Genomic DNA, 25,222 nt, shown 5'->3' on the forward strand with positions numbered 1-25,222 from the left:
TATATATGTCAATCCCAATCTCCCAATTCATCCCCCACTCCCCCGCACCGCGCTTTCCCCCCTTGGTCTTCGTGTCCATATGTTTGTTCTCTACATCTGTGTCTCTATTTCTGCCTTGCAAACTGGTTCATCTGTACCATTTTTCTAGATTCCACGTATATACATTAATATACAGTATTTGTTTTTCTCTTTCTGACTTACTTCACTCTGTATGACAGTCTCTAGGTCCATCCACATCTCTATAAATGACCCGATTGCATTCCTTTTTATGGCTGAGTAATATTCCATTGTGTATATGTACCATTCGTCTTCTTTATCCGTTTGTCTGTAGATGGGCATTTAGGTTGATTCCATGACCTGGCTATTGTAAATAGTGCTGCAATGAACATTGGGGTGCATGTGTCTTTTTGAATTATGGTTTTCTCTGGGTATATGCCCAGTAGTGGGCATTACATTTTTAAACTCAAAACTCTTATATGCTTTACCTAATTTTTACTAATAACAGTTTTTGTCAGGGTCTCTATTCTTTTCAAGTTTTCTCCAGATTCTTACAGATTTGAGGGGAGGGGTAACCTTTTCATTTCTATTGTCACTTGTTTTCTGTCAAGTCTTTTCTCAAGTTAAGAGATAGATTAGAGTGGGATTTGGTACATTTTTCATCTTTTTTGAAAAATGAAGTGTGAATTGTGCTCCAGAAATCACCTACAGATCTTGGATTATTGTTAGTGTCTGTCATGTGCACTGACCACCAACAGTAGGTCATACACTGGAAGTCTTCTCTCAGTAATGAGGAAGGCTGTTGACAAGTAGTCATGCTTGTTTCTTGTGACTAAGTGCATGCATCTGATGTGGCTGGCTTTGGTTAGTGCTGTCTTTACCATGGGACAGACTACAGTAACTCTCCTCCTTGGGACTGAGTCCATAACCTTAGCCTCAATCTCTCTGTGTTTCAGTTTCCTCATCTGTGAAGTGGCAATGCTATTATTATCTTACTTTATAGTGATATTTTGAAGATTAAATGAGTTAATTTTTATAAAACACTTGTAGCAGTGTTGATACATAGTAAGTGTTCAATAAACAGAGGTTTTTGCTCTAATAAACAGGCTTCCAGTGACCACCCTACAATTCTGACTGTGTGTGGCCAGGATCAGAAAGATGGAAATCTACACTAGTAATAGAAAAAGAGAGATTGATTATCAGAAGGGAAATTGTGCAGGACATAACTTTGTACTTCGAATTACTTGTGCCTTGCAGGTTTGCATTTCTTCCTGCAACTACCTCTGTAATGGCCAGGTTTACAAATTGCCCTTTTCAAACTAAAGGAAAACTTTCAACTCCTATGTGTAATATTCCCAAGTAGCTCTTTTAGAATCCAGTGCAAGGAAAATAATGGGATCACTCTTGTTTATGAATTGATTTTTAAAAAATTAAAACAAATAAATTGTTTTGAAACAGAATTCTGACCTTAGTCATGTAATAATAGCAAAATTTGATGTAAAAATAAAAGATTAATGTCTCTCTAGTCACAAATCAGAAACTTGTGATTGTTTGTTCACAAGACACAATGACACCTCCATTGCTGTTTCTCTCTGAAGAACTCACCTGCCAGCTCCACTTGCCTTGCAGCCCTCCCACACTTCCAGCATCTTCGTGGTTTGGGGTTATTTTTTTGGAACCATTGCTTCTGCACGCTCTGTAATGCCCCTTTCTTAGTAGCCATTAACTAATTATCTCAGTTCTGCTATTGCTGTCGAGCTTTCTCATACCTGTCAAATCCAGGGAAAGCGTCACCATAACTTTCTCAGCTATTGTCAGCAGTAATTCCAGAATGACTGCCAGGCCTGTCGTGGTAATTTTGTGAACAAATTCTGTTATCTTCCTGATTTTCCTCTAATGAGAGACTGTTGCTATTTTTTAGATTAGTTTTAAAGCTTCACTTTCTTGGAAAAGCCCTAGATGACAAAGTCCTAACAAAGGAAAGAAAGCAAAACAAAACCCCAGACACTTCCCTGAGCCAGATGGCCCAAACTTCCTTCTTGCTTACGTGGTATATCTCTTTGATTATACGTGTCATTAGGGATAAGAATGGGCACCATTTGGAGCTCTCTTAATTACTTATCATTATGCCTCAATTTTTGCAGTTGTCAAATGTTCCTATCTATAGGTACAATGATGAAATATTATATTCATTCATAGAATGAAGGTTTCTATCATAGTGTGAAAAAAGGCTTAAATAGTTAAAAGTTTTCAGGGATACATACACCATTAATAGAGGAACAAACATTAAAATACATAAGATAGAATGTTTACATTATAAATAAGCTAAAATATAAGTATTTGTGGGATGTATAGAAATGAATTTTTTTGTTGTTGTTGTTTGTTTTTTGTGGGGTTTTTTTGTGGTACGAGGGCCTCTCACTATTGCGGCCTCTCCTGTTGCGGAGCACAGACTCCGGACGCGCAGGCTCAGCGGCCATGGCTCACGGGCCCAGCCACTCCGCGGCATGTGGGATCCTCCCAGACCGGGGCATGAACCCACGTCCCCTGCATCGGCAGGTGGACTCTCAACCACTGCGCCACCAGGGAAGTCCCAGAAATGAATTTTTGTATGAATGAAATTCTGTAGTAATTTCATGCTCAGGGAAGATGCTACCTCTGTTCTACTAAGTTGGGACAGACTTTATGGTGAAGGTCATATACCTAAACTTTTTGTTACGCTGAGCAGTGCAAAAGTGGATAGATGGACTTCCCTGGTGGCGCAGTGATTAAGAATACGCCTGCCGATGCAGGGGACACAGGTTTGAGCCCTGGTCTGGGAAGATCCCACATGCCACTGAGCCCGTACACCACAACTACTGAGCCTGCGCTCTAGAGCCCGAGAGCCACAACTGCTGAGCCCATGTGCCACAACTACTGAAGCCTGTGCACCTAGAGCCTGTGCTCCACAAGAAGAGAAGCCAGCACAATGAGAAGCCCGTGCACCACAATAAAGAGTAGCCCCTGCTTGCTGCAACTAGAGAAAGCCCTCACGCAGCAACGAAGACCCAACACAGTCAAAAATAAATAAATATATAAATTTATTATTTTTTTAAAGTGGACAGAAAGAAAAAGACCAGGTCTAACTAGTTTGTAGATAAATGACCCTGACAGCCTATAAATGCCCCACTTCTTAGTTTAGTTGATTCTTCTTAGGTGTCTTTTTAGAACTGGAATAATACTGAACTTAGCACTACCAAGAATTCACAAAAAATCAAAGATTGCTCATGAATATAAAAATTATTCAACCTCATCAAAAAACAAAGAAATATAAATTAAAACAATAATGAAAAACCACTATTGGTCTACCAGCTGAGCCAATTTTTTTTAATAACAGTCATTGCTGTTCCAGGCAAGTTGGTGGCTGCTGATGGAAGTATAAACAGGCTCAACCAATTTAATAGACTTAAAAACATTAATGTTTAGATATTTATGTACTAGGTTGTTTATTTTAGTATATTTCAATAGCAAACAATTAGAAATAACCCCAGTGGTCACCAGTAAGGTAATAGCTAAGCAAATGATGGTACACATGTCAATACAGCCATTAAAAATTGTGCTTTCAAGTATCATATTATAAATTTGGAAAACGATTATAGTACAATGCTAAGTTTTAAAGACAGTACAAAATTATAATGAAAGTATTATTCCAGTTCTTTAAATTTATTTTAAAAAAAAGACTGGACAAAAATTGTGCGTTTTCTCTGGATACGAGATTATGCTTACAGTTCTCTTCTTTGTACTTTTCTTATTTCCTAAACTTATTTTGCTTTTATATGAGGAAAAAACATTTTTTTAAAAATTGACAATTGGAAATACAAGATTTGCTGATCAGTTAAGAATTATACTTCCATCATTTAATTAAATAAGTTGTTGTTACCATTCTCTTTCTCTCTAACAAAAAGAGGATCTTTATCCTCTCAAAATCTAATGATACAATTGTTTCTCTTCTTACCTCATTAAAAATTCAAACCCAAAGTAAAGAAAGTAAAACAATTATGGAGCCTCCAGAATTTCTATGATGGTGGATAGGGGTTAATTATTTCCTTTTGCTTAGCTTTAGTTAGTGTATCTTTATTTATCCTACTAGTTCTCCCTGTGACTCTGTTTTAGAACCAATTGACATGATTTTAAATGCTGCTAGGTTATCTTTCAGTTTATTAGGGGCTGTATATATTTTGGTTTTTTAGTTTTCTCTCTGACCTCAGTAATTTATGCTAGCATCTCACCTTTTCAAAAATCATTTTTCCTAATTACAAAAGTAGTACATGCTCATTGTAAACAATTCAAATATAGAAATGTGTGAAGTAGAAAATGAAACTTTCCCACAGTACCTCCCATTCTCTAAGATAACCTCGATGGCCTTCTAGATATTTGTATGCCATGTGCTAGGTATACTTAAAAGTCACATGTATTGGGTTTTGGTTTTTTTTAAGAAAAATGAGATACTATCCTGCAACTTGTTCATTTCACTTAATACTTTTATCTAGAACATATTTATCTACTCATGTAGATCTACTTCATTATTTTTAACAGCTATAAAATACTTCATAGTTTGACTATACCATAATTTATTTAAGCAACTCTCCTATTGACCAACATTTGAGTTCTTTTTAGTTTTTTGCAGTTAGAAAAAATATTACAGTGAACATCTTTCCCCATATATTTTTGTGTACTTGTGTATTTGTGCAGGATTAATTCTTAAACATATATTGCTATGTTTGTCCTATGTTAAAGAATATACAGACTTAAATTTTAATAAATACAGCTAACTTGCCCTTCCAAAGGGCCTACTTATAACTTCCACCAATATCTTATAAGACACTTAATAAGGCTAACACATGGCCTTATTAATCTTATTAGTCTTTGCCAGTATGATAGGGGGAAAGTGGTACCGTGCTGTTGTTTAATTCGCATTTCTCCATTTATTAGCTGGTTGGATGTGTTAGTTGTATATTCTTTGGCCATTTATATTTCTCCTATAAGTTTGCCTGTTTCTCTGTTGAGCTGTTCATCATTTTCTCATTGGCTTGTACATCTTCCGAACCATCTTGACCATCTTCTGATTTCTGGGGTTTAGGAGCCAAGCGAGAAGAAGGTGCCTCTGGACATGTCATTGTTCCTCAAGCTCCAGAAGCGTGTCACAGAGCTGGAGCAGGAGAAGCAGGTGATGCAGGATGAGCTGGACCGCAAGGAGGAGCAGGTGCTCCGAAGTAAGGCAAAGGTGCGCAGTGCTCTCCCACCCTAGGTCCATGGCAAACTGAGTTCTGCAGTCTCTTCTTTAATGGGAACTCAGCCCAGAAGTACTTTAACTTTAACCAAGTAGGTTTTGGTTCAAGTAGTGAGGGCTTAACTCTCCTCACTCTTTTCTGCTGAGCTAGGAAATATTCTAAGAGTAAGAATGTGACAATTAAAATATAACTACTTACTTATAAAGTTTTTAACTTTGTGTGTTTCCCTAGGAAGAAGAAAGACCACAAATTAGAGGTGCAGAACTGGAATATGAGTCACTCAAGGTAATGGGAAGTTTCAGCCCAAGACTTTGAATATCTTGTGGCGAGAGACCTGCTCGGAGCTTCTGTCTCTCAGAGAACATCCTTAAGGGTACCTGAGGCCCTAGCTTAAGGCTTATTCAGGCATTAGTTGTAGCCCTGTGTCATTCCCTTTTTAAAATTCTCTTTCATATAAGCTAGAGTTCAGTCTAAGCAGAAGCAGGAGCAGTAGCTGCCATTTGAGGCTGTAGAAGGTAGTAAAGGACATGGACCCAGGTGACAGACTGCCTGGGTTCAAATGCTAGATCTGCCATTGTATGACTGTGTGCAAATTCTCCTTTCTGTGCCTTGGTTTTCTCATCTATAAAGCGGGAATAATGATAATATGTATCTTATAGGACTGTCATGAGGATTATATGAAGTAATTCACGTAAACTGCTTAGAATAGTGCCTGGCACATCATAAGGACCCAACAAATGTTGGCTGCTGTCATTATCTTCATCATTTTAAAATACAAGCACTTTACACATCAGCCTTAATTTTTAACAACCATCCTGCAAGTAAGCATTTTAATTCCCATTTTATAGATGAAGCAATTGACACTAAGAAGTATAAGTAACTTCCCTAAGATGACCCCACTAGAAACCGACAGGAATGAAATTTGAACATTGGTATCTCTAGCTCCAAACCCCATGCTCTAACCATCAGACCCCACTGAAACTATGTGTTTGTAGAGAAAGACAGTTCCCAAGTATTAGCTCAGTGTTTCTCGAAATGTGGTCCCTGGGCCATCTGCATCAACATGACCTGGTAATTTGATGGAAATGCAAATTTACGGGCCTCACACCAAACCTATTGAATCAGAAACCGTGGGGGTGGCACCAAGCCATCCGTTCTCTGGGTGATTCTGATGCACATTAAAGTTTGGGAAACATGGCATCAGAGCTTAGGTGTCGAAGTAAAGACATTCATGCGTTTTCAGAAATCTGATTACCAGTTGATAGGGGACTGGGGATAGGAAGGAGCATTCATTTTCATGTGTGAATGGACTAATTCATGAAAGAAAGTGTTATACATTCTTAAACTAGGGGAAAAAAAGGACTTTAATTAGTCTTACTATAACATGTTGAAAGGTCTAATATGGTGCTATAAACCTAAGGTTGCTTCTCTGGAAGAAATGGTAAAATATTTTATCTTTGTGTGGAAGTGTCTCACTTCCACTATCATAAAGCCTTAATGTCATGTGCTAAATAAATCAGCATGGTGCTTTTAAATGCCCGTCTGCTTCACTATTTCCCAACCAGTATCCTGTGACATTTGTATTTTAGAGTCAGTAAATAGAGTTCAGCGGCAGATCTCTATTCTGGGTTCCACTGCCGTTGGTTGAGCAGAGCCTACAAAGGGCAGCACTAACTGGTGATGGGAGGATGGCTGGTAGTATGTGAAAGTATGGAGATGGTAAAGGATGTGTATGTCCATCTAGATGACTGAAGGAAGAGGTCGCCCATCCTCTCCTCCTGCTTCTCAAGGCTTCCGCCAGCAGCTTCACAAGCATGTCACACAGGAAAGAAGTTTCAAAAATATATTGTTTGTTGTTATTGAAACACTATAGAGAATTTTATTAGTTTAAATACTATGTAATTTTTAAATTAGAAGTTAAAAGCCTAAAATTTCAGTGGTCTTTCCCCTCTCCTTTACAAAAGAAATAAGAGGGTACTACTCAACACTTCAGGGATCTGCTCTCTGAACAATTCATTGGAAATAACCTGACCATTTGGACCTTCATATTTGTGCTTGTATTTACCCATAAAGAAAACCTGTGCTTCTTAGTACTGAGATAAACTCACCCCTTAGGACTCAGCCTTCTCTTCAGGCCTGTGACCACACCCTGGGCGGCCTGGAATAAATTTGATTCTGGAATTTAGGTTGATGAAGCAAACTACCATTCACCTTGCTCAATTCCACTTGACGCTGACTTTCTTAATTTTAAGAGCTGAGTTCCCAGTAGAACCAGGGGAGCCATTCACTATGGAGCTCTGGTGATCTTTTCCAGCAGAATTCTTCTACTATCTTAGAGAAGGATGAGTATTGCAATGTAAAGTTGAGGATGACAGTGATGAACTTCTTTGTCTATTCATACAGCGTCAAGAACTAGAATCAGAAAACAAAAAACTGAAAAATGAGCTGAATGAGTTACGCAAGGCCCTTAGTGAGAAAAGTGCCCCCGAGGTGACCGCTCCAGGTGCACCAGCCTACCGTGTCCTCATGGAGCAGCTGACCTCTGTGAGTGAGGAGCTCGATGTCCGCAAGGAGGAAGTCCTCATCTTGAGGTCTCAACTGGTGAGCCAGAAAGAGGCCATCCAACCCAAGGTAAGCATGAGCAAGTGGCTCAGGTGGGTGTTTGGGGACTGGCCTCTTTCTTCATACCCTTTCCCTCCAACTTATTTATTTATTTATTTATCTTTGCGGTACGCGGGCCTCTGACTGCTGTGGCCTCTCCCGTTGCGGATCACAGGCTCCGGATGCACGGGCTCAGCGGCCATGGCCCACAGGCCCAGCTGCCCCACGGCATGCGGGATCCTCCCGGACCGGGGCACGAACCCGTGTCCCCTGCATCAGCAGGCAGACTCTCAACCACTGTGCCACCAGGGAAGCCCTCTCTCCAATTTATAACAAAGCAAACATTTAAGAGCATTTTTAGTCTAATTGAGGATATCATCATTTTGGGGGGAAAATCTCAATGTTGTTTTAAAACTGTTGCAAATACCAGTTGGAGTGAACAAGAAGCAAATGATATCTCAAATGCTCTTCAAAGTTTCACCGCTCACTCATGAGCAAAGGGCTTTTAAAATTAATCGTTTTTTAGTAATCTGGTCATGATAAATTTTGATCAAAAATACAATTCTATTAAATACAAAAATCCATAAGTTGTCTTGCTGTGGGAAGGCATTAAGTACAATTTTAAATTATTTGTTGAAAATAGCCTGTTTAAAGATAGGAAAGATAACACGTGAAAAGGTTAGAAATGAGATCAGTGAGTAGAAGTGACATGGAGATGATTTCTGCTCACTTCAAGAAGTTCTGTTTAATGGTGGGAGTTGTCCCAGCTAGGAGGGGCTGTGTTTAGTGATTCCACAGAAGGGACCCAGGCTGAAGCATATAGATGGCCCTTTGAACGCCTTCCCTGACCTCAGATAACTTGAGATCCAACTGCCATGTGTTGGTGAGAAATGGACCTTTTAGTCATTTGACATCGGGGGGAATCTGAATAATCATCTTAAAACCTGGTTTTTGTCCCTGCCCATGTTCATGAAGCAAAGTGTTACCAAGAATTAGGCAATCAAGTATCCCAGCTGCATGACCTGCCACATAAAAAATGACTATAAGACAGAGAATGAAAAAAAAAAAAAAAGAGAATGACACATACCATATGATTTCACTTAGTATGTGTGAAATCTAAAAAACAAAACAGAAGCAGACTCCTAGCTAGAAGAAACTAGTGTTTGCCAGAAGGGAGGGGGTTAGAGGGTTGGGTGACATAGATAAAGGGGATTCAGAGTTACAAACTTCCAGTTATAAAATAAATAAGTCACAGGGATGTAATGTACATCATAGGGAATACAGTCAATGATATTGTAATAACTCGTATGGTGACAGATGGTAACTAGACTTATCCTGGTGATCATTTCATAATGTATAAAAATATCAAATCACTATGTTGTACAAATGAAACTGATATTGTATGTCAATATAATTCAGTTTTTAAAAGACTATAACATATAGTGAATGGGATGCCTGAAAGATCTGAGAGCACTTCTCTTAGAAATGGTAGTTCTGGGGCTTCCCTGGTGGTGCAGTGGTTAAGAATCCTCCTGCCAATGCAGGGGACATGGGTTCGAGCCCTGGTCCAGGAAGACCCCTCATGCCGCAGAGCAACTAATCCCGTGTGCCACAACTACTGAGCCTGCGTACCTAGAGCTCGAGCTCCACAACAAGAGAAGCCACTGTAATGAGAAGCCCGTGCACTGCAACGAACAGTAGCCCCTGCTCGCGGCAATTAGAGAAAGCCCGCGTGCAGCAACGAAGACCCAACACAGCCAAAAATAAATAAATAAAAATAAAAGAATATTGAAAGCCTCCAAATTCTAAAAAAAAAAAGAAAAGAAAAGAATAAAAGAAATGGTAGTTCTGCATGTGGTTAAGATACCATACCTGGCACATAACATTTGTATTTGATAACGACAACTCACACCTGGGACTGGGCCTCAAGAAACAAGCCTCCCTCTGCATGCTAGCTGGAACAGAGTCCAAAATTAGAATTCCTTTCTCTGGTTCCCTGTGATGAACTAATATTCTAACAAGAAACTTTAGTAAAAGTCAATAGAAAGAAAAAGAAAAATGAACCAAGGGGTATAAAAACAATCCAGCTCACAAGAGCACATAGCTCTGGTACCTCACACTGTCACCTACCCAGCTCACATACTCCATGTGACAACTTATCTCCAGCGCCTAATGGGCTGGCCCTGTCTAACCAAGGTCCCTGCTCTCCAGGCTCCAAGCCTACACATAGCATCAGCTTGTTTTCTCTTAGGAGAAATGCCCAGGACACTGACTAAGCCCTTTCAAACCCAGGACTGTTTATCCCACTCCGTTTCTAGTCAAGGGACACATCATTTCACAACTCCTTTGCAAGCAAGTGGTAAGTGATATCCCGTGGGCCAGGTGATGATCCAGCCCAGCCAGCCACATCTAGTTTACGTGCTCCACCTCCACAAGTGTTCCGGGAGGCTTCACTTGGACAAATGACCTCCTACCAAGGCGTTACTGTTAACTCTCACAGACCTGGGATAAGAATTTTATCATAATACATTAACAGGAGGTTCATTTTCCTCATACCCTCACAAATACTTTATAATTAGAAAAATCAAACCAACTCAAAAGAATTTCAAGAGTCTGTTCCTGAGAATTAAGAGTTGCCATTACATAAATATATATTAATGTCCACTTCATGCCAGTTCCATGGATAGTAATTTACATACAGAGTTAGTTTTAGGAGAAACAAACTTGGTTGTTTTCACAGTTAGCTTTTATCTGTTTTGATGAGGACTCAAGATGGAATTTATTTATGGAACTAAGGGTTTGTTGTTTTCTCCATTTGTTTTTTGTGCTTGCTGACTTGTGATTTTCAGGATGACAAGGTAATTATATATTTTTTTAAATTTTTAGTAAACACTTCTATTTAATCCTGATTTTTACAAGTATCCCGCAGTTTTGCAGTTGATATTCTCTGGCCAACAAGTCTATTTTGATATTTACAAATTAATTTCCTATTTGACCCCCTGCTATTTGAGAAGTCAGTGGGAAAATAATGGATGTCATAGGCTCCAGTCTGGATCGCAGAGAGGCCTCCATGACTTTTGAATTCGCAGTCAGGTCTGTGACTCATAGTGGTAGTTATGGCAGGCCATCCACAAGCGGGGGAGGGAAGCCCTTAACTCGGAGCACACTCCAAAGTGCAAGCGTTCCCATACTCTCATTTCTACCAGCTGTGGGTTTGTTGGCCAAGGGTGAGGAGGGGCCTGAGGAGCTGAGCATGCCCTTGGGAAGAGTGGGATTTTCCTACATGGCGCAACCCTTTCAGAACTTCTGGTCCTGTCTTGGCAGGGACTCTTTGAGCAGTGAGTCAGGAACTTCCTAGCACTGGCAGTCCAAGTCTGACCCCATGCCCAGCCCCTGCTTCTTAGCTATGATAGGCCGGATAAGGGAAGGACTGGCTACTTTCTACTATCTTTCCTTTGGATGAGTTCATTAGATCTACTTACCTAATTTACTAAAAGTTAAAAACCAGATCATGTAGGTCCTCAGATGTCAAAGAATACATGTAGCGTTATTTAACATAGAAACTGGTTCTTTGAGTTACAGTCTAAAACTTAAAAATCTGAGTATGGCCCTTTATAGAGTAGAAAGATTTTCTGCCTTTCAATAAAAGAGAAAAAGAAATTTTCTATGAAATATGTAGTAAAATATTTATAAAACATACCTAGAATATTTATAAAAATGCTATATGTGGTGCTTATGGGAAAGATTTTTAAAATCAGTAAAGCGTAAGCTCTTGTTATAGCTCTTATCAGGTTATATTTGGTCTTCTCTAAGTGTGCATTTATAGACTCACAAAAGGACAGCATTAGGATAAAAGTGGGATTTTTTTTAAAAAAAGGATTTTTTTTATTATAAACACTGGAATTCAAAAGCGAGTATTTGTAGGCCTCTAGTTGACATTAAAGTTATCTTGGTCTCTAAGATCATGATATTTGAAGTGTATTCTGTAATCTCTACTTCACTGTGAGATCTGGCTTTAGAGCAAATGTTGACTAAACCATCAGACATATACTATTTAGACAAATAGAATGGGCTCTTGGGTTCTAAAGAGTATTATTCTTTAGAGGCTATAGAGCAGTTGTTCTTATTGTCTATTCTTGCCCTGGTTTAGGAGAGAGAGAGAGTGGCTGAGTAGAAGCAAGATTTTGAAATTACATTGGTTGTCAGACAGATTACACCAAAAAAGAAAAATAAAAAAGGAAGTAAAAATGTTAGCAGAAAAGTCCTTTCTATGCAAAATCGTTAGTAATTCTGACCTGCCAGATGTTTATTTCAAAAGCTTATGAACCATGCTATACTGTAACAGAGGAAAAAAGAATTGAATAACAGCAGATGGTAGATATTTCCAAGGAGCTAAATCCTTCCCATTTATATATATCTAAAGATGTGAGGAAAAAAACATTTAATTTTGCTGAAACACATGATCTGAACACCACTTGTTTTGTACTGAGTTGTTAATGGGAAAATGAGCTTTATGTCAAACTTTTCGTGTTTATTAGGGTATTTGTTTTGTTATAACTGGTCCAGAAGTAGAAGAAAGAACAGCTTTGTACATTGCATTGAATACTTGGTGTTCTTGCCTGGTTATTGTTTTAATGCTGTATATAGTTTATATCTATATGTATATTTTTTAAAGTATATATACAACATTAGAATAATAACCAGGCAAGGGCACTGAATATATATATATATTTACACTGTGTGCGTGTGTGTGTGTGTGTGTATATACACACACACACACACGCACACAGTGTAAAACACACGTGGCCCATCAGTGATTTTATTTACTCTAGAATCACACCACCTTTGTAGTAGAGTGTTAGGGATTCTCAAGAGAGGGACTGGAGGTGCCTCTTCCTCTTAACTGCCTGTGCCCCACTCTCTGTAGTTGTACCGAGGCTAGGGCAGACGCTCTGGTGGGGCAGAGGTGTTGTAGAACACCCCCTATTCTGGAGGAAAGAAAATGTTGTATGAGGTCCAAAGCTTTAGAGTTAACACTTAATGTGGAAATGTGTCTTTTCCCCCTTCAGAATACAATGACAGATTCCACAATACTTTTAGAAGATGTACAAAAAATGAAAGATAAAGGTGAAATAGCACAAGCATATATTGGTTTGAAAGAAACAAACAGGTAAGTTGATGTTTCTTTTATTCATTTTGGTTTAATCATATTGATCTTTAATCTTCAAGCCAGCCTCTTATACAGTAAGTCCAAGTATTTATGCGTTGTTTTGTTAGACATCAGCTGACCTTCAAAGGGGATCCAAGGTTTCCAATATATTCCCAGTGAAAATCTCATTTATAATAATATAAGGTAGCATTACCTTATATTATTATAAGAGGTGAGAGATGGAAAGGAAAATATTCTTTACATTAAGGGAATATATTTCTGTATATTTAGGGTCTTAGCCTTGAGAAGAAAACCAGTTGCTTACTATACAGCTTGGACTATCTTGGGTAGTCACTTCCATTTGTTATTCAGGATGGTTATTGTGAAAGTTCGTAGGGACAGCTGCAGCTTTCAATAATTGAAATTTAGTGTGAAGAGAAGTGATGAAGTAGCGGAATCACATCTGTGTTGGCCATGTAATTCTAGAAGGGTACCATGACTTCTAGGATGGGACCCTGATATATGAGACCAAGTTTTTGTCACATTTCCTAAGGTGTTCTGAGAAAATTCTAACCTTGGTTTCATCTCATTTACTCGTGAGTGAAGTTGTAGATGGCATTTAGCTCAGTCTTAAGAGCCTTGGGTGGGCTGAGAGTATAGATTTGCAGTCACTAAATGACCAAACTTTCCCAAAAGTTTTCCCTATAGCTTAGAGTATCACAGCTCATTTCTGGAATTCGTCAGCCTTCCTACGATTCCTGCTTCCCAAAGAGCCTTCATGCTATTGAACTCTGAACTTAAAAGACTACATGCTTAAAAGAACACAGCCAGTGATGATAACAGAGATTTATCAGTGTACATCTAGGTCTCCTGATGCGTAATGTCAGGATTGGTATACAGAAATACTTCACAAATTAAGAATATTACCATGCAAAATGTAAGGTACTTATTACCTTCTTTTATGGGCAAGAGTGGAGAATGCTTATAAAAGTATTTGGTTAAACTTAAATTTTAATTTATGTATGTAGGTTGTAAGCATATCTTATAGCTAAGGATGTGTTAGTATAAAAAGAGCTATATTACATTGTTCATCCATCCACTCAGCTATTCAGTCACCAGATATGTATTGCATGCCTGCTTCATCCCAGGCCCTGTGCCACACACTGGGAATATAGCAGTAAGCAAGATAAATACAGTCCTTCCTTTCACAGAGTTTATAGGCTGTTGGGGAGACAGCCAAGATAATTTGGACTTCCCTCCAGTGACAGGAAGGAAGTCATTTTTTTTAAAAAATAAATTTATTTATTTTTATTTTTGTCTGCGTTGGGTCTTTGTTGCTGCCTGCTGGCTTTTCTCTAGTTATGGCGAGCAGGGGCTACTCTTCGTTGCCGTGCATGGGCTTCTCATTGCGGTGGCTTCTCTTGTTGCGGAGCACGGGCTCTAGGCGCGCAGGCTTCAGTAGTTGTGGCTCGCGGGCTTAGTTGCTCTGTGGCATGTGGGATCTTCCTGGACCAGGGCTCGAACCCGTGTCCCCTGCATTGGCAGACGGATTCTTAACCACTGCACCACCAGGGAAGCTGCTGAAAGATTTTAAGTAGGAGAATGATATGATGAGATTGGAATTTTAGAAAGCTAGCCCTGGCTTTTATGTTAGAGAATAGATTGTAGTGGAACAAGATTGAGAGCATAAAGACCAGTTAAGAGGTTATCACCATCATTGAATGACTGATTATAGTGACTTTGACTTAGTTGGTAACAGTTGGGATTGAAGAAAATGGGACACTTTGAAAGATACATAAGAAGATGGGGTGTGTAGCCTTGCAGTTTGTTGGCTGTGTGGGATGGGGACCGTGAAGGGTAACTTTGCAGTGTCTGCTATGGATACTTGGTTGGATATAGTGATGCCAGTTTGTGATCCTGGGTCTGGGATGTGGGGAAGTACAGGAAATGATCAGTAGATTTACAAATATTTAAGGAGGTAGGAAGACATCCAAGGAGAGAAATTCATTAGGCAGTTGAAAATATAGATCTGGAACAGGAGAGATATGTAGGCTGAGATGTAAATATTGAAGTCATCAGCATGTAATAATACAGTTGAGACCATGCAAATAAATCAACTCTCTAGGGATAGATGGTAGATGGAAAATAGAAGAGCAATGTCTGAAATTTGTTTTATGTAAACATCGTATCAACAAGAGAAGTCTAGGGACTTCCCTGGTGGCACAGTGGTTAAGAATCCGCCTGCCAATGGAGGGGACATGGGTTCCAGCCCTGGTCTGGGAAGACCCCACATGCCGCGCAGCAACTAACCCCGTGTGCCACAACTACGGAGCCTGTGCTCTAGAGCCTGTGAGCCACAACAGCTGAAGCCCACGCGCCTAGAGCCTGTGCTCTGAAATGGGAGAGGCCACCACAATGAGAAGCCCGCGCACCGCAACGAAGGGTAGCCCCTGCTCGCCGCAACTAGGGAAAGCCCGCGCGCAGCAACAAAGACCCAACACAGCCATAAATAAACAAACAAACAAACAAAACAGAAGTCTAGTAGGAGAAGTAAGAACCTGGGCTCTGGAGTCACATAGCCCTGGCCTTCACCACTTGCCAACTGTGCAACCCCTGCAGGTATCTTACATCTAAGCCTCAGTGTCTTCTTCTGCAGTGTGGCAAATGATATATATTGGGTTACTGGGAGAACTAAATGAAATGATACATGTGGAAGGTTGTAGAATGGTGTCTGACACTTGACAAACAGTCAAAAATATTATTTTTATACCCTCAGTAGAAAAAAAACTATAACCAACTTTGTCAGTTTTGTTAATTCTACATACTTTTAATAAAATGTGTCACACTTCTAGTAAAAAAGAAGTTTCCCCAGGTCTTAAAATTAATTTTTGACACAACAAACCTTTTAAAAGTTGTGTCATAAAAGCTGGGAACTTTGGACATATACTGGCTTATAAGTTACTCCTATAAGAATTTTAAAAAATAATTTTAAAAATACAAAATCAGATTTTATTACGCTAAAACAAATTCCTACCCAGAAGACTTAAAACTTCATTTTGAAATGAATTATGAAAATTGCCACATGAAGACAGTAGCTGAAATTTTCATTCTATATGTATATGACTATTTTGGTTAGTCTCTAACATAATATGTGACATATAAGATCACTCCGCTAGCTGAAGTGGGAAGCAGCCACATAGCACAGGGAGATCAGCTCGGTGCTTTGTGACCACCTAGAGGGGTGGGATAGGGAGGGTGGGAGGGAGACGCAAGAGGGAGGAGATAATGGGGATATATGTATATGTATAGTTGATTCACTTTGTTATAAAGCAGAAAATAACACACTATTGTAAAGCAATTATACCCCAATAAAGATGTTAAAAAAAAAAAGATCACTCTGTTAGCTGAATAAAATGTTAAAAATAGAACCTCCTTCTTACCTCTTCAGTCATTTATTATTTTGCAGGAAAAGTAGCTCTAGATGTTGATTATTTTGTTTTAATTTCTACACATTTATGTGTGATGTTACACGTTACCCATTTTTTTAAAAAAATTAACCAAAAATGATTTTTGTGGTAACATCTTAAAGTCATCTGTAATTAATAAAAACAGTCCTGTTGACTTAACAAAATATTGAAATATCACATGCTGCTCTTGACCATCATCATCTCATTACCATCGCTTTGTGTTTTGCATTATTGTTCCTTTTGCATGGAAGATCATCTGCTATGGATGGCCATGAGTTGAATGAGGATGGAGAGCTGCTGCTGGTTTATGAAGGGTTGAAACAAGCCAACAGGTTATATTTGTCTCCTCAAAATGGAATGTTATTAATTTGTTGTTTTTCTTACTAACAGTGGCCTCCGGACTTTAACTTCTGTATTTCTTATATTCAGTGTCTTCCTGGGTAAATTTCAGACACTAAAATTTGTGAATATCTCACTAAAAGTGGAAGAAATTCCAAACCTCTCAACTGGAGCCCAAGCTACTACTGCAGGAGAGATTAATACCTATTACTTAGTGGTTTCTTGTTTGGAATAATAATCAATTTAAAGGATATATGTGCCTGGGCAATGTGTCTACATTCTCATATATTATGATCATGCTGCCTAACAGCAGTGTTAAGCAGTGTTAAGTGCACAATTTGGCATTCTGTGTGGTTATTGTGAAATTCCGATTTGTGAAACCGCAAACAAAGAGGGTTTCCTGCATTGCTACAGTTCAAAATAATCACCCTAACTCAACATGTTAAATATGTTTAGGGGAAAGCAAATGAAATTGAAACAGCAGCACCTTTCTGACACAGACACTCATCTCCTCTAGTGAGACTTGTGTCTTAAAATCTCTTAAAAATGCCATTTTAGTGATGAATTTTTTAAAATATTTAATTTTTAATATTTATATTAAATATTAATATATGAATATTTAATTTTAAAATATTTAAACTCTTTGTTCGAGGGGCTTCTACTTATTCTGCTTTGTTCTAATCACAAACCATTGTCATTAACTTTGTGGTGTTATTGGTTCAAATCCTTTTGAAATTTTATAATCATTAAAATATTTTTAGTCTGCTGTTAACTGTTTGCTTGCAATGGCATCAGTGTTTCCCAGCATTTGATAACTAAGGGGGTTCGAATAAAAGAACATCTTTTCTTTCTTCATGTTAGTTAATTCCTATCCATAACTTTGTCTTGGCTTTGGAAAAGGGGGTGAATGTAGAAATGGGGGTGCCTGGTGAAGGGAGGATGCCAGTTCGCTCTAGTATCCTCCTGCCCTAGACTACTCACGGCGCAGCTGACTTGTATGTTTGCTCAGAGAAGCAGTAGCTGCTTTGTTGGTCCCACTAATATTGATGTTCTAAAACCATATCTTGTTAGGATTCTGTTACTGATAAGGAAGTTTATGGGGAAAGAGAAAATGACAAATTTTATATATATATATATATATATATATATATATATATATATATACACACGAAATTTCAGAGCTATCTGTCTGGATTTGGGTAAATCTGTATGTATTTCAGAGTAGCACTCCAGCCTTTCTGCCCTTCAGAGATAAAAGTAGAAAGTAAAAATGGGACCCTGGTCACACCCTCTGCCTGGAATTAGTAATGCTGAAAGTCTTCAAGGCATATTTAATTAGACGGGGAATTTGTAATCTTGCCCTCCATAGTGCAGTGATTTTGCGACGAAGGTACTAGCTTTGCCAACTTTAATGCTAGTTTGTGAATGTAGTAAGCCAGGTTCTTTAACCTGTGTCTTTTAATTGATTGATCAATTTTTAATTGATGATTGATCATCATTTCCTATGAACCTTTTAAAAGAGCTAAAATTTTCCTGTTTCTAGGGGCCTTTGAGAACTTCATAGCAGGGTCCACAGTTCAGAAAGACACAAATGTGAGCACATTTGTTTCCATTTCTGGCCCTTGGTTGACTTCCTGGACTCTAATCAAGTCAGAAGCTACACAGTCACTACAGAATCCCTGCTTTTCTGCCCTTGCAAGTGAGCGCGGAGTCTTGTACCCTTCAAGCAGGGACTCTGGTGTCATCTCCCTTTCCTACTCGTGTGGCTTCTCCGCAGGCTCCTGGAATCCCAGCTGCAGTCGCAGAAGAGGAGCCATGAGAATGAGGCCGAAGCCCTCCGCGGGGAGATCCAGAGCCTGAAGGAGGAGAACAACCGGCAGCAGCAGCTGCTGGCCCAGAACCTGCAGCTGCCCCCAGAGGCCCGCATCGAGGCCAGCCTGCAGCACGAGATCACCCGGCTCACCAACGAGAACCTGGTAAGGGAGGTGCCAGGCCACACTCCTCAGCACGCAGGCCCTAGCCCTGCAGGGAGGCCTTCCTTGTTTTTTGAGCAAAACGTCTTTCCTGACTGGGAAACACTCACTGCTCCACACTTGTTACCCTCTTTCCCTATCAGGGACAGAGTAAGGAAAATAGGACTATGTTGGTAGAAGTGAAAAAGGCGTGTACTCGGGTTGTTTCTCACAGAAGGCTCTGGTGCATCTCAGCATCCTCAGCCCTCACTTGGAGGGTCTGGAAGATATCAGCTGACTGTGTGCTGGGCTTTTGATATCCTCAGGAACTCAGCTTCCTCCACGTCAGCTGCAGCTTCTCTGCCATCGAGGAGGTTATATAGTTGTCACAACCTTTGCTCCCCAAGCACCACTGTGGCCATCCCAGCCCCTGTCTCTAGCAGACAGCGGGGTTAGAGTTAGGGTCAGGGAAGGCAGTTGGCAGAACCAACGTGGGGCTGTAGGTTGACCTTGGTTGGAGCTCCAAGGTCAGGGAGGAGGAACATCAGGATTCAAGTTTATACATTCGTGATTCTTTTTTAGCAGAACTTGGGCAGTGAATGAGGAGATTTTTTTCCCCTTGCCAGATTCTGAGTGCTGGCACAGAGTCCAAGTTTGTTCTTTTTCTCTTTTTTTCTTTCTGTCCTTCTTTCTTTTATAGAAAATATTTTCTAAAATGTTTTTCAGTCACAAAATAACTTTTATTACAGATTTATACTTAAGTTTGATAAACATATTTATTAAAGTAAAAGTCATTGAAAAAGTATAATTCCACTTTTTTTTAATTTTATTTTTGGCTGTACCACATGGTTTGTGGGATCTCAGTTCCTCAGTTACCCGACCAGGGAACTCCCAATGCCATACTTCTATATAAAATCTATATTGTAGTGTCAGTCTGGTTTTGAGAAAAGCTGTTTAGGGCTAGTGGTAATTTGTTTCTGTTTTGGGCTATTTTTAATTAGTTTGTTTGTTTATTTATTTATTTATTTTTGGCTGTGTTGGGTCTTCGTTGCGATGTGCAGGCTTCTCATTGTGGTGGTAGCTTCTCCCGTTATGGAGCATGGGCTCTAGGCGTGAGGGTTTCAGTAGTTGTGGCATGTGGGCTCAGTAGTTGTGGTTCACGGGCTCTAGAGCACAGGCTTAGTGGTTGTGGCACATGGGCTTAGTTGCTTTGTGGCATGTGGGATCTTCCCGGACCAGGGCTCGAACCTGTGTCCCCTGCATTGGCAGGCAGATTCCCAACCACTTCGCCACCAGGGAAGCGCTGTTTCTGTTTCTTCAATTCAGGGTTTTAATGAGCTGTACTAAAATAGTTTGGATTTTCTCTGAAGATTTAACAATCTGAATTATCCCTCCATTATTTCATTAGTGATCATTTACATTACAAATAGTTTTCTGGTGTCATCTATTCAACCATCTTTTATATTAATTTGAAGCAAAACTCAAAGGTATGGGACTTCCCTGGTGGTGCAGTGGTTAAGAATCCACCTGCCAATGCAGGGGACACGGGCTCAAGCCCTGGTCCGGGAAAATCCCACATGCCGCAGAGCAACTAAGCCCGTGTGCCACAACTACTGAGCCTGTGCTCTAGAACCCAAGAGCCACAACTCCTGAGCCTGCGTGCCACAGGTACTGAAGCCCACGCACCTAGAGCCTGTGCTTCGCAACAAGAGTAGCCACCACAATGAGAAGCCAGCACACCGCAGTGAAGAGTAGCCCCCCCTCACTGCAACTAGAGAAAGCCCGCGCACAGCAAGGAAGACCCACTGCAGCCTAATTAATTAATCTAAAAAAAAAAAAAAAAAAAGCTCAAAGGTATTCTTTTTCCAGTCTGTCCTTCCCTCTGAGAACAGCTTGCTGGTGAGGCTACATTGTAGGAATGGGAAAGGTGGGTGAGGGCAGAGTTTGGACTCTTTTCAAAGGGCCTGAAATATCACTAATTTGTGGGGGAAGGTCTTCTGAATCATGGAATATTTCTGAGATGTCATTTTATTACTCACAAGTATATTGTTGCTTAAATTAAACTAACAATGCTTTATTGCCTAAGAATTGATATACTAAATAATATAATAATAATTGATCAGCATATAAATTCTGTGCTTTTTAAATGATTATCTTAAAATACAAGGTGAAACCATGAAATAAAGATGATTCTGGGTGGTAGATTCTCAGAGTTTTTTCACTAAGCTGGTTAAGCATTTCCCTTTCAACCTTATGCACAGTATTACTTTTCTTCTCAATTTTTAATAGCTAATACAAACATAAACTAAGCCCCCAAATTCTCAACTGGTAGAATCTAGTTAACGAGTTTGAATTTTAGGAAAACCCTTCGTAGGTCAGCTGCTTCTGCCTCGCTGACTACTTATTCAGGAGAGTGGATTCAAACTTACAGATAGGGGATGATGTACTTTTTCACAATCATTATAGTGTCTCAATCTTAATTGTGCATTTCTTTAGGAAACACTTGGGCAGATATTAAAGCAGCAGTGGGCCTAGGCTTAGTGTTCTGAGAAACTACCCTGCAAATCCTTCCCACCCACCTACCCCCCCAACACAATCACAGAAATGGTTTTTCTCCCTCCTCTAGTGGACAAGCATCACAGGCCACCCGCAAGCTGCCTTTCAGGGAAGGAAGGCACACAGCTTCTCATCAGTCTTTCCAACTTCAAACAAGAGCTCCAACTTTGCCATTATTCTCACTTTTGTTTTAAGGGAATTCCCCACTCTTGCCGCTGCTACTGGCAGCAAAGAAAGTGCAGCAACTTGTGAGCAGGTCTGAGAATTGAAATAACAGCCTTATCTGGGGAATATGGACCACAGCTCTGTCTGCCTGCTAACATAGCCTGTTTCCTCTGAGCATGTGAAAATATATTTGTGTATATATAATCAGAATCATCTGTATTAGAAAAATTAGAGGGCAATGGCAGGTGACAAATCAGAGCCTTTTGAGTATACGTGGTTTCATTATTTGTGTTTTAAAATATTTTAAAATTGATTTTGCTGAGAGGTAGCATTCCCCTCACAGAGAAAAACAAATGTCCATTGTGCCTGTTTTTTCAGTATTTTGAGGAATTATATGCAGATGATCCTAAGAAGTATCAATCATATCGGATTTCACTTTACAAACGGATGATTGTATGTAAACTCAGAGTGCTTCTCTGTCGTCTTCCCTGCTAATTCTAGCCCTCTGTAACTGAAGAGCACACCGCTGCCTGCCCCGCCCCAGGAAGTCTCTTCAAAAACTGTCACAAAACCTTTCTCCCCACAGCTGTCTTTTAGCCAGTGATGTCGCCTCTATCAATGTCCTGCGTCCATTGTCACCTTCAGTTTGTTATTAACACTAGGCTTACAGTGTGATGGAAGCAAAATTTGAAAGATAAAGTAAAATCCAAGAAACAACTGAACGCTTTGAAATGTTAGCAACTGTTCCTTTTGAAACATTGGTCTAGTATCTAAATCAGCCTTGTCGAAACTAAACTGGAAAATGAATGAATATTTGTATTTATAAAAGCTTTTCTAATCCATAACCTGAATAACAACCACAGGCTTATTAAATCACTGATTTATTTCCCTTCCAAGCTCCTAGTCTGCTGTTGTCCACTTTTCTTCTTAATTATCAAACTTTTAATTATGCCGGTCATTTGAAAGAATTCTGATTAGAGAGCCAATTATCACCGTTTTTTTAACCCCCCACCTTTGAACGAACTGCTTTTGTTTTCTCTTTTTGCATAAACCATGTGGAATTATCCCTTTTTCTCTATAAACAAACTTATATCACCTGGGAGATTTTTATGGGAATGTTATCCAACCTGCCACTTGGTCTGCAGACCACTCTATCCTGTTTTCTGTCGTTATTTATTTTTTTTAAACATCTTTATTGGAGTATAATTGCTTCACAATGGTGTGTTAGTTTGTGCTTTATAGCAAAGTGAATCAGCTATACATATACATACATCCCCATATCTCCTCCCTCTTGCATCTCCCTCCCACCCTCCCTATCCCACCCCACTGTCGTTATTTTTTAACTTACCTTTTAATTCCCAAAACTTCTTAACTTTTCTTAAGTTACAGGACAAGTTTTAGCCTCTCCAAAGGGTGGGACTCATAGAGACAGTGCTTCACACACATAGGTGTTAATCAAAAGCCCCTAAGTTCAGCCATCCTTAAAACTTCCCAAAAAACTGTGTGCATTCATCAGAATTTACTTTGCCTGTTCCCCCTTTAAAAGAAAAACTTGCTACTGGAATAGCAGTACATTTTACGAGCATTTTAATTGTTGTGGAGTCTACTGGAAAAGACTCCACAGTGAGCCTGCTGTCCATCACGCTGTAAAGGAGTTTACTGCCTTGTATATTTTAACATTTGGCTTTTATTATAGCTGCATTTCCCATTGCCTGCCAGTTATAGCCAGGTGGGGCTCCACCCATGAGCTTTCATGGAGCTTTTATGTAAAACTAACAAGTGCTGTTTCTGTAATTTTGTGTCTGCTCTCCTTCTGTGCATTTTAGAAGGTTTATTTTGGTCTTTCTGTTATATTTCTCATTTTGATCTTCAGGATTTGATGGAACAACTCGAAAAACAAGATAAGACTGTCCGGAAACTGAAAAAACAACTGAAAGTATTTGCCAAAAAAATTGGTGAACTAGAAGGTATTTAAACATGTTTCTATGACAGTTGCTGAACCTTGGTTTTATATGCAATACTAGTGGCTTAAAAGGTTTTTGTGTGACTATTAGGGGCAATAACAAAAATGACGTTCAGCAAACCTGGCCTCCGTGGAGTGGAAATTTTCATTACTAGGTGGGGGAAAATGTTCTTTTCGTGGTAGTAATAATTTACAAAGAGAGAATTCATTCAGCAAACATCTAATGACCGTCTTCTATAGACCAGGCACTATGCTAGGCAGTATTGCATAGTGGTTAAAAGCATGGATTCTGTAGCTAAGCTTCTCGGGTTTAAATACTGCCTCTTCCACTATTAGTCATCTGATATTGGGCAAGTTACTGAACCTCTCTATGCCTCAGTGTTCCCACCTGTTAAATGGGAATGATAATGGTGTCTACCTGACACGGTTTGTAAGGGTTAAATTAATTAATATGTGGAATGCATTTGGTATATTTCCTGACACACAGTAAATCCTATATACAACTTATTTTTATTACTGTTATTCTTAGTATTAAGGATACTAAGATGAGTAAGACAGAGTCTGTGTCCTCAAAGAACTTACATCTAATGGAGAACAAAAAGAGAAGTAAATAAGAAAAAAATGAATTATGATGATAAAGAAATAAGATTTTAGAAAATATCTCATGATTTATATATGATGATGGGAAAACACCTTGAGAAGTGATCAAATATCGCTTATTATTATATACAAATGATTCTTGTCTTGTGGGTTAGTGTTTGTTCCTTCAGTAAGTAGGTGCCAGGGATATAGCAGTGAACAGGGCTAAAGCCACATTCTCAGCTTAGTCCAGCAATGATCTCATTGTTCAAGAGATTCTGAGACCCTCTTTGGAATTGCCTTCAGACCTATGCAGGCTATTATTTTGACTAAAAATGATACTGTGCAGCCTGCCCGTCTATTTGTCATTGTCACTGAATAATTTTTGCTCTGCTCAAAGGGTGAAGATTCCCCATCACTGGGAATGTTCAAAAGAATCTACCATGATTAACTGTGTGGCTCTCATTCCTCCAACGTGCCAGGCCTGTCGTAACTGTTCCATCTGTTTGATCTTTTTGCCTCTCTTAGTCAAGTCCTGCTTATCCTTTGAGACCAGAGTTATATGTCACATGCTCAAGAGCAGCCTTTCCTGATCACACAGATAGACCCTACAGCTCTACCCTCTGTGTACCACAATTTGCCTCCCATCTTTTGTGGTTTTCACTGTCATATTTTTAGCAGTTTTTCTGTTTGAATTACTGCCTTCCTCAATGGACTATGAACTTCCTGAGCATGGTGACCACCTCTTATTTCCTCTTGTTTTCACAGCACCTAGTATATTGTCTGACCTGTCATAATCATTCCATTTATTAAAATTTTGAACCTCTGAATCACAGACCCAGACTATATGTCTGTTGGCGGAACTTTAAAAATCTTTATTCAGGGCTTCCCTGGTGGTGCAGTGGTTGAGAGGCCACCTGCCGATGCAGGGGACGTGGGTTCGTGCCCCAGTCTGGGAAGATCCCACATGCCGCGGAGCGGCTGGGCCTGTGAGCCATGGCCGCTGTGCCTGCACGTCCGGAGCCTGTGCTCCGCAATGGGAGAGGCCACAGCAGTGAGAGGCCCGCGTACTGCAAAAAAAAAAAAAAAAAAAATCTTTATTCAGAGAACCTTTCTGCACTTAACTCTGCATTAATTATATCATGAGATGATAATTAGACAGCAGAGTATCCTCTTGAACGAAA

At 39.5% G+C, this 25,222-nt stretch overlaps 1 protein-coding gene across 4 annotated transcripts in view; it reads left to right on the forward strand.

Annotated features, from left to right (window-relative positions):
• Positions 1–25,222, forward strand: part of MYO5A (myosin VA) — a 187,268-nt gene that overhangs the window by 136,893 nt on the left and 25,153 nt on the right. Inside the window, exons 26-33 of one of the 4 annotated variants that reach the window (XM_079914136.1) lie at positions 5,117–5,260; positions 5,499–5,552; positions 7,671–7,898; positions 12,938–13,038; positions 16,736–16,816; positions 18,601–18,799; positions 21,875–21,949; positions 23,370–23,463. In XM_079914136.1, the coding sequence (XP_079770262.1) occupies positions 5,117–5,260; positions 5,499–5,552; positions 7,671–7,898; positions 12,938–13,038; positions 16,736–16,816; positions 18,601–18,799; positions 21,875–21,949; positions 23,370–23,463 (976 nt within the window). The remainder of the gene's footprint in view (positions 1–5,116; positions 5,261–5,498; positions 5,553–7,670; positions 7,899–12,937; positions 13,039–16,735; positions 16,817–18,600; positions 18,800–21,874; positions 21,950–23,369; positions 23,464–25,222) is intronic. The other 3 variants (XM_079914137.1, XM_079914138.1, XM_079914139.1) reach the window with 3 other exon arrangements.

The sequence above is a fragment of the Stenella coeruleoalba genome (genome assembly GCF_951394435.1).
Source record: "Stenella coeruleoalba genome assembly, chromosome: 2".
In the NCBI taxonomy this organism is placed as follows: domain Eukaryota; kingdom Metazoa; phylum Chordata; class Mammalia; order Artiodactyla; family Delphinidae; genus Stenella; species Stenella coeruleoalba.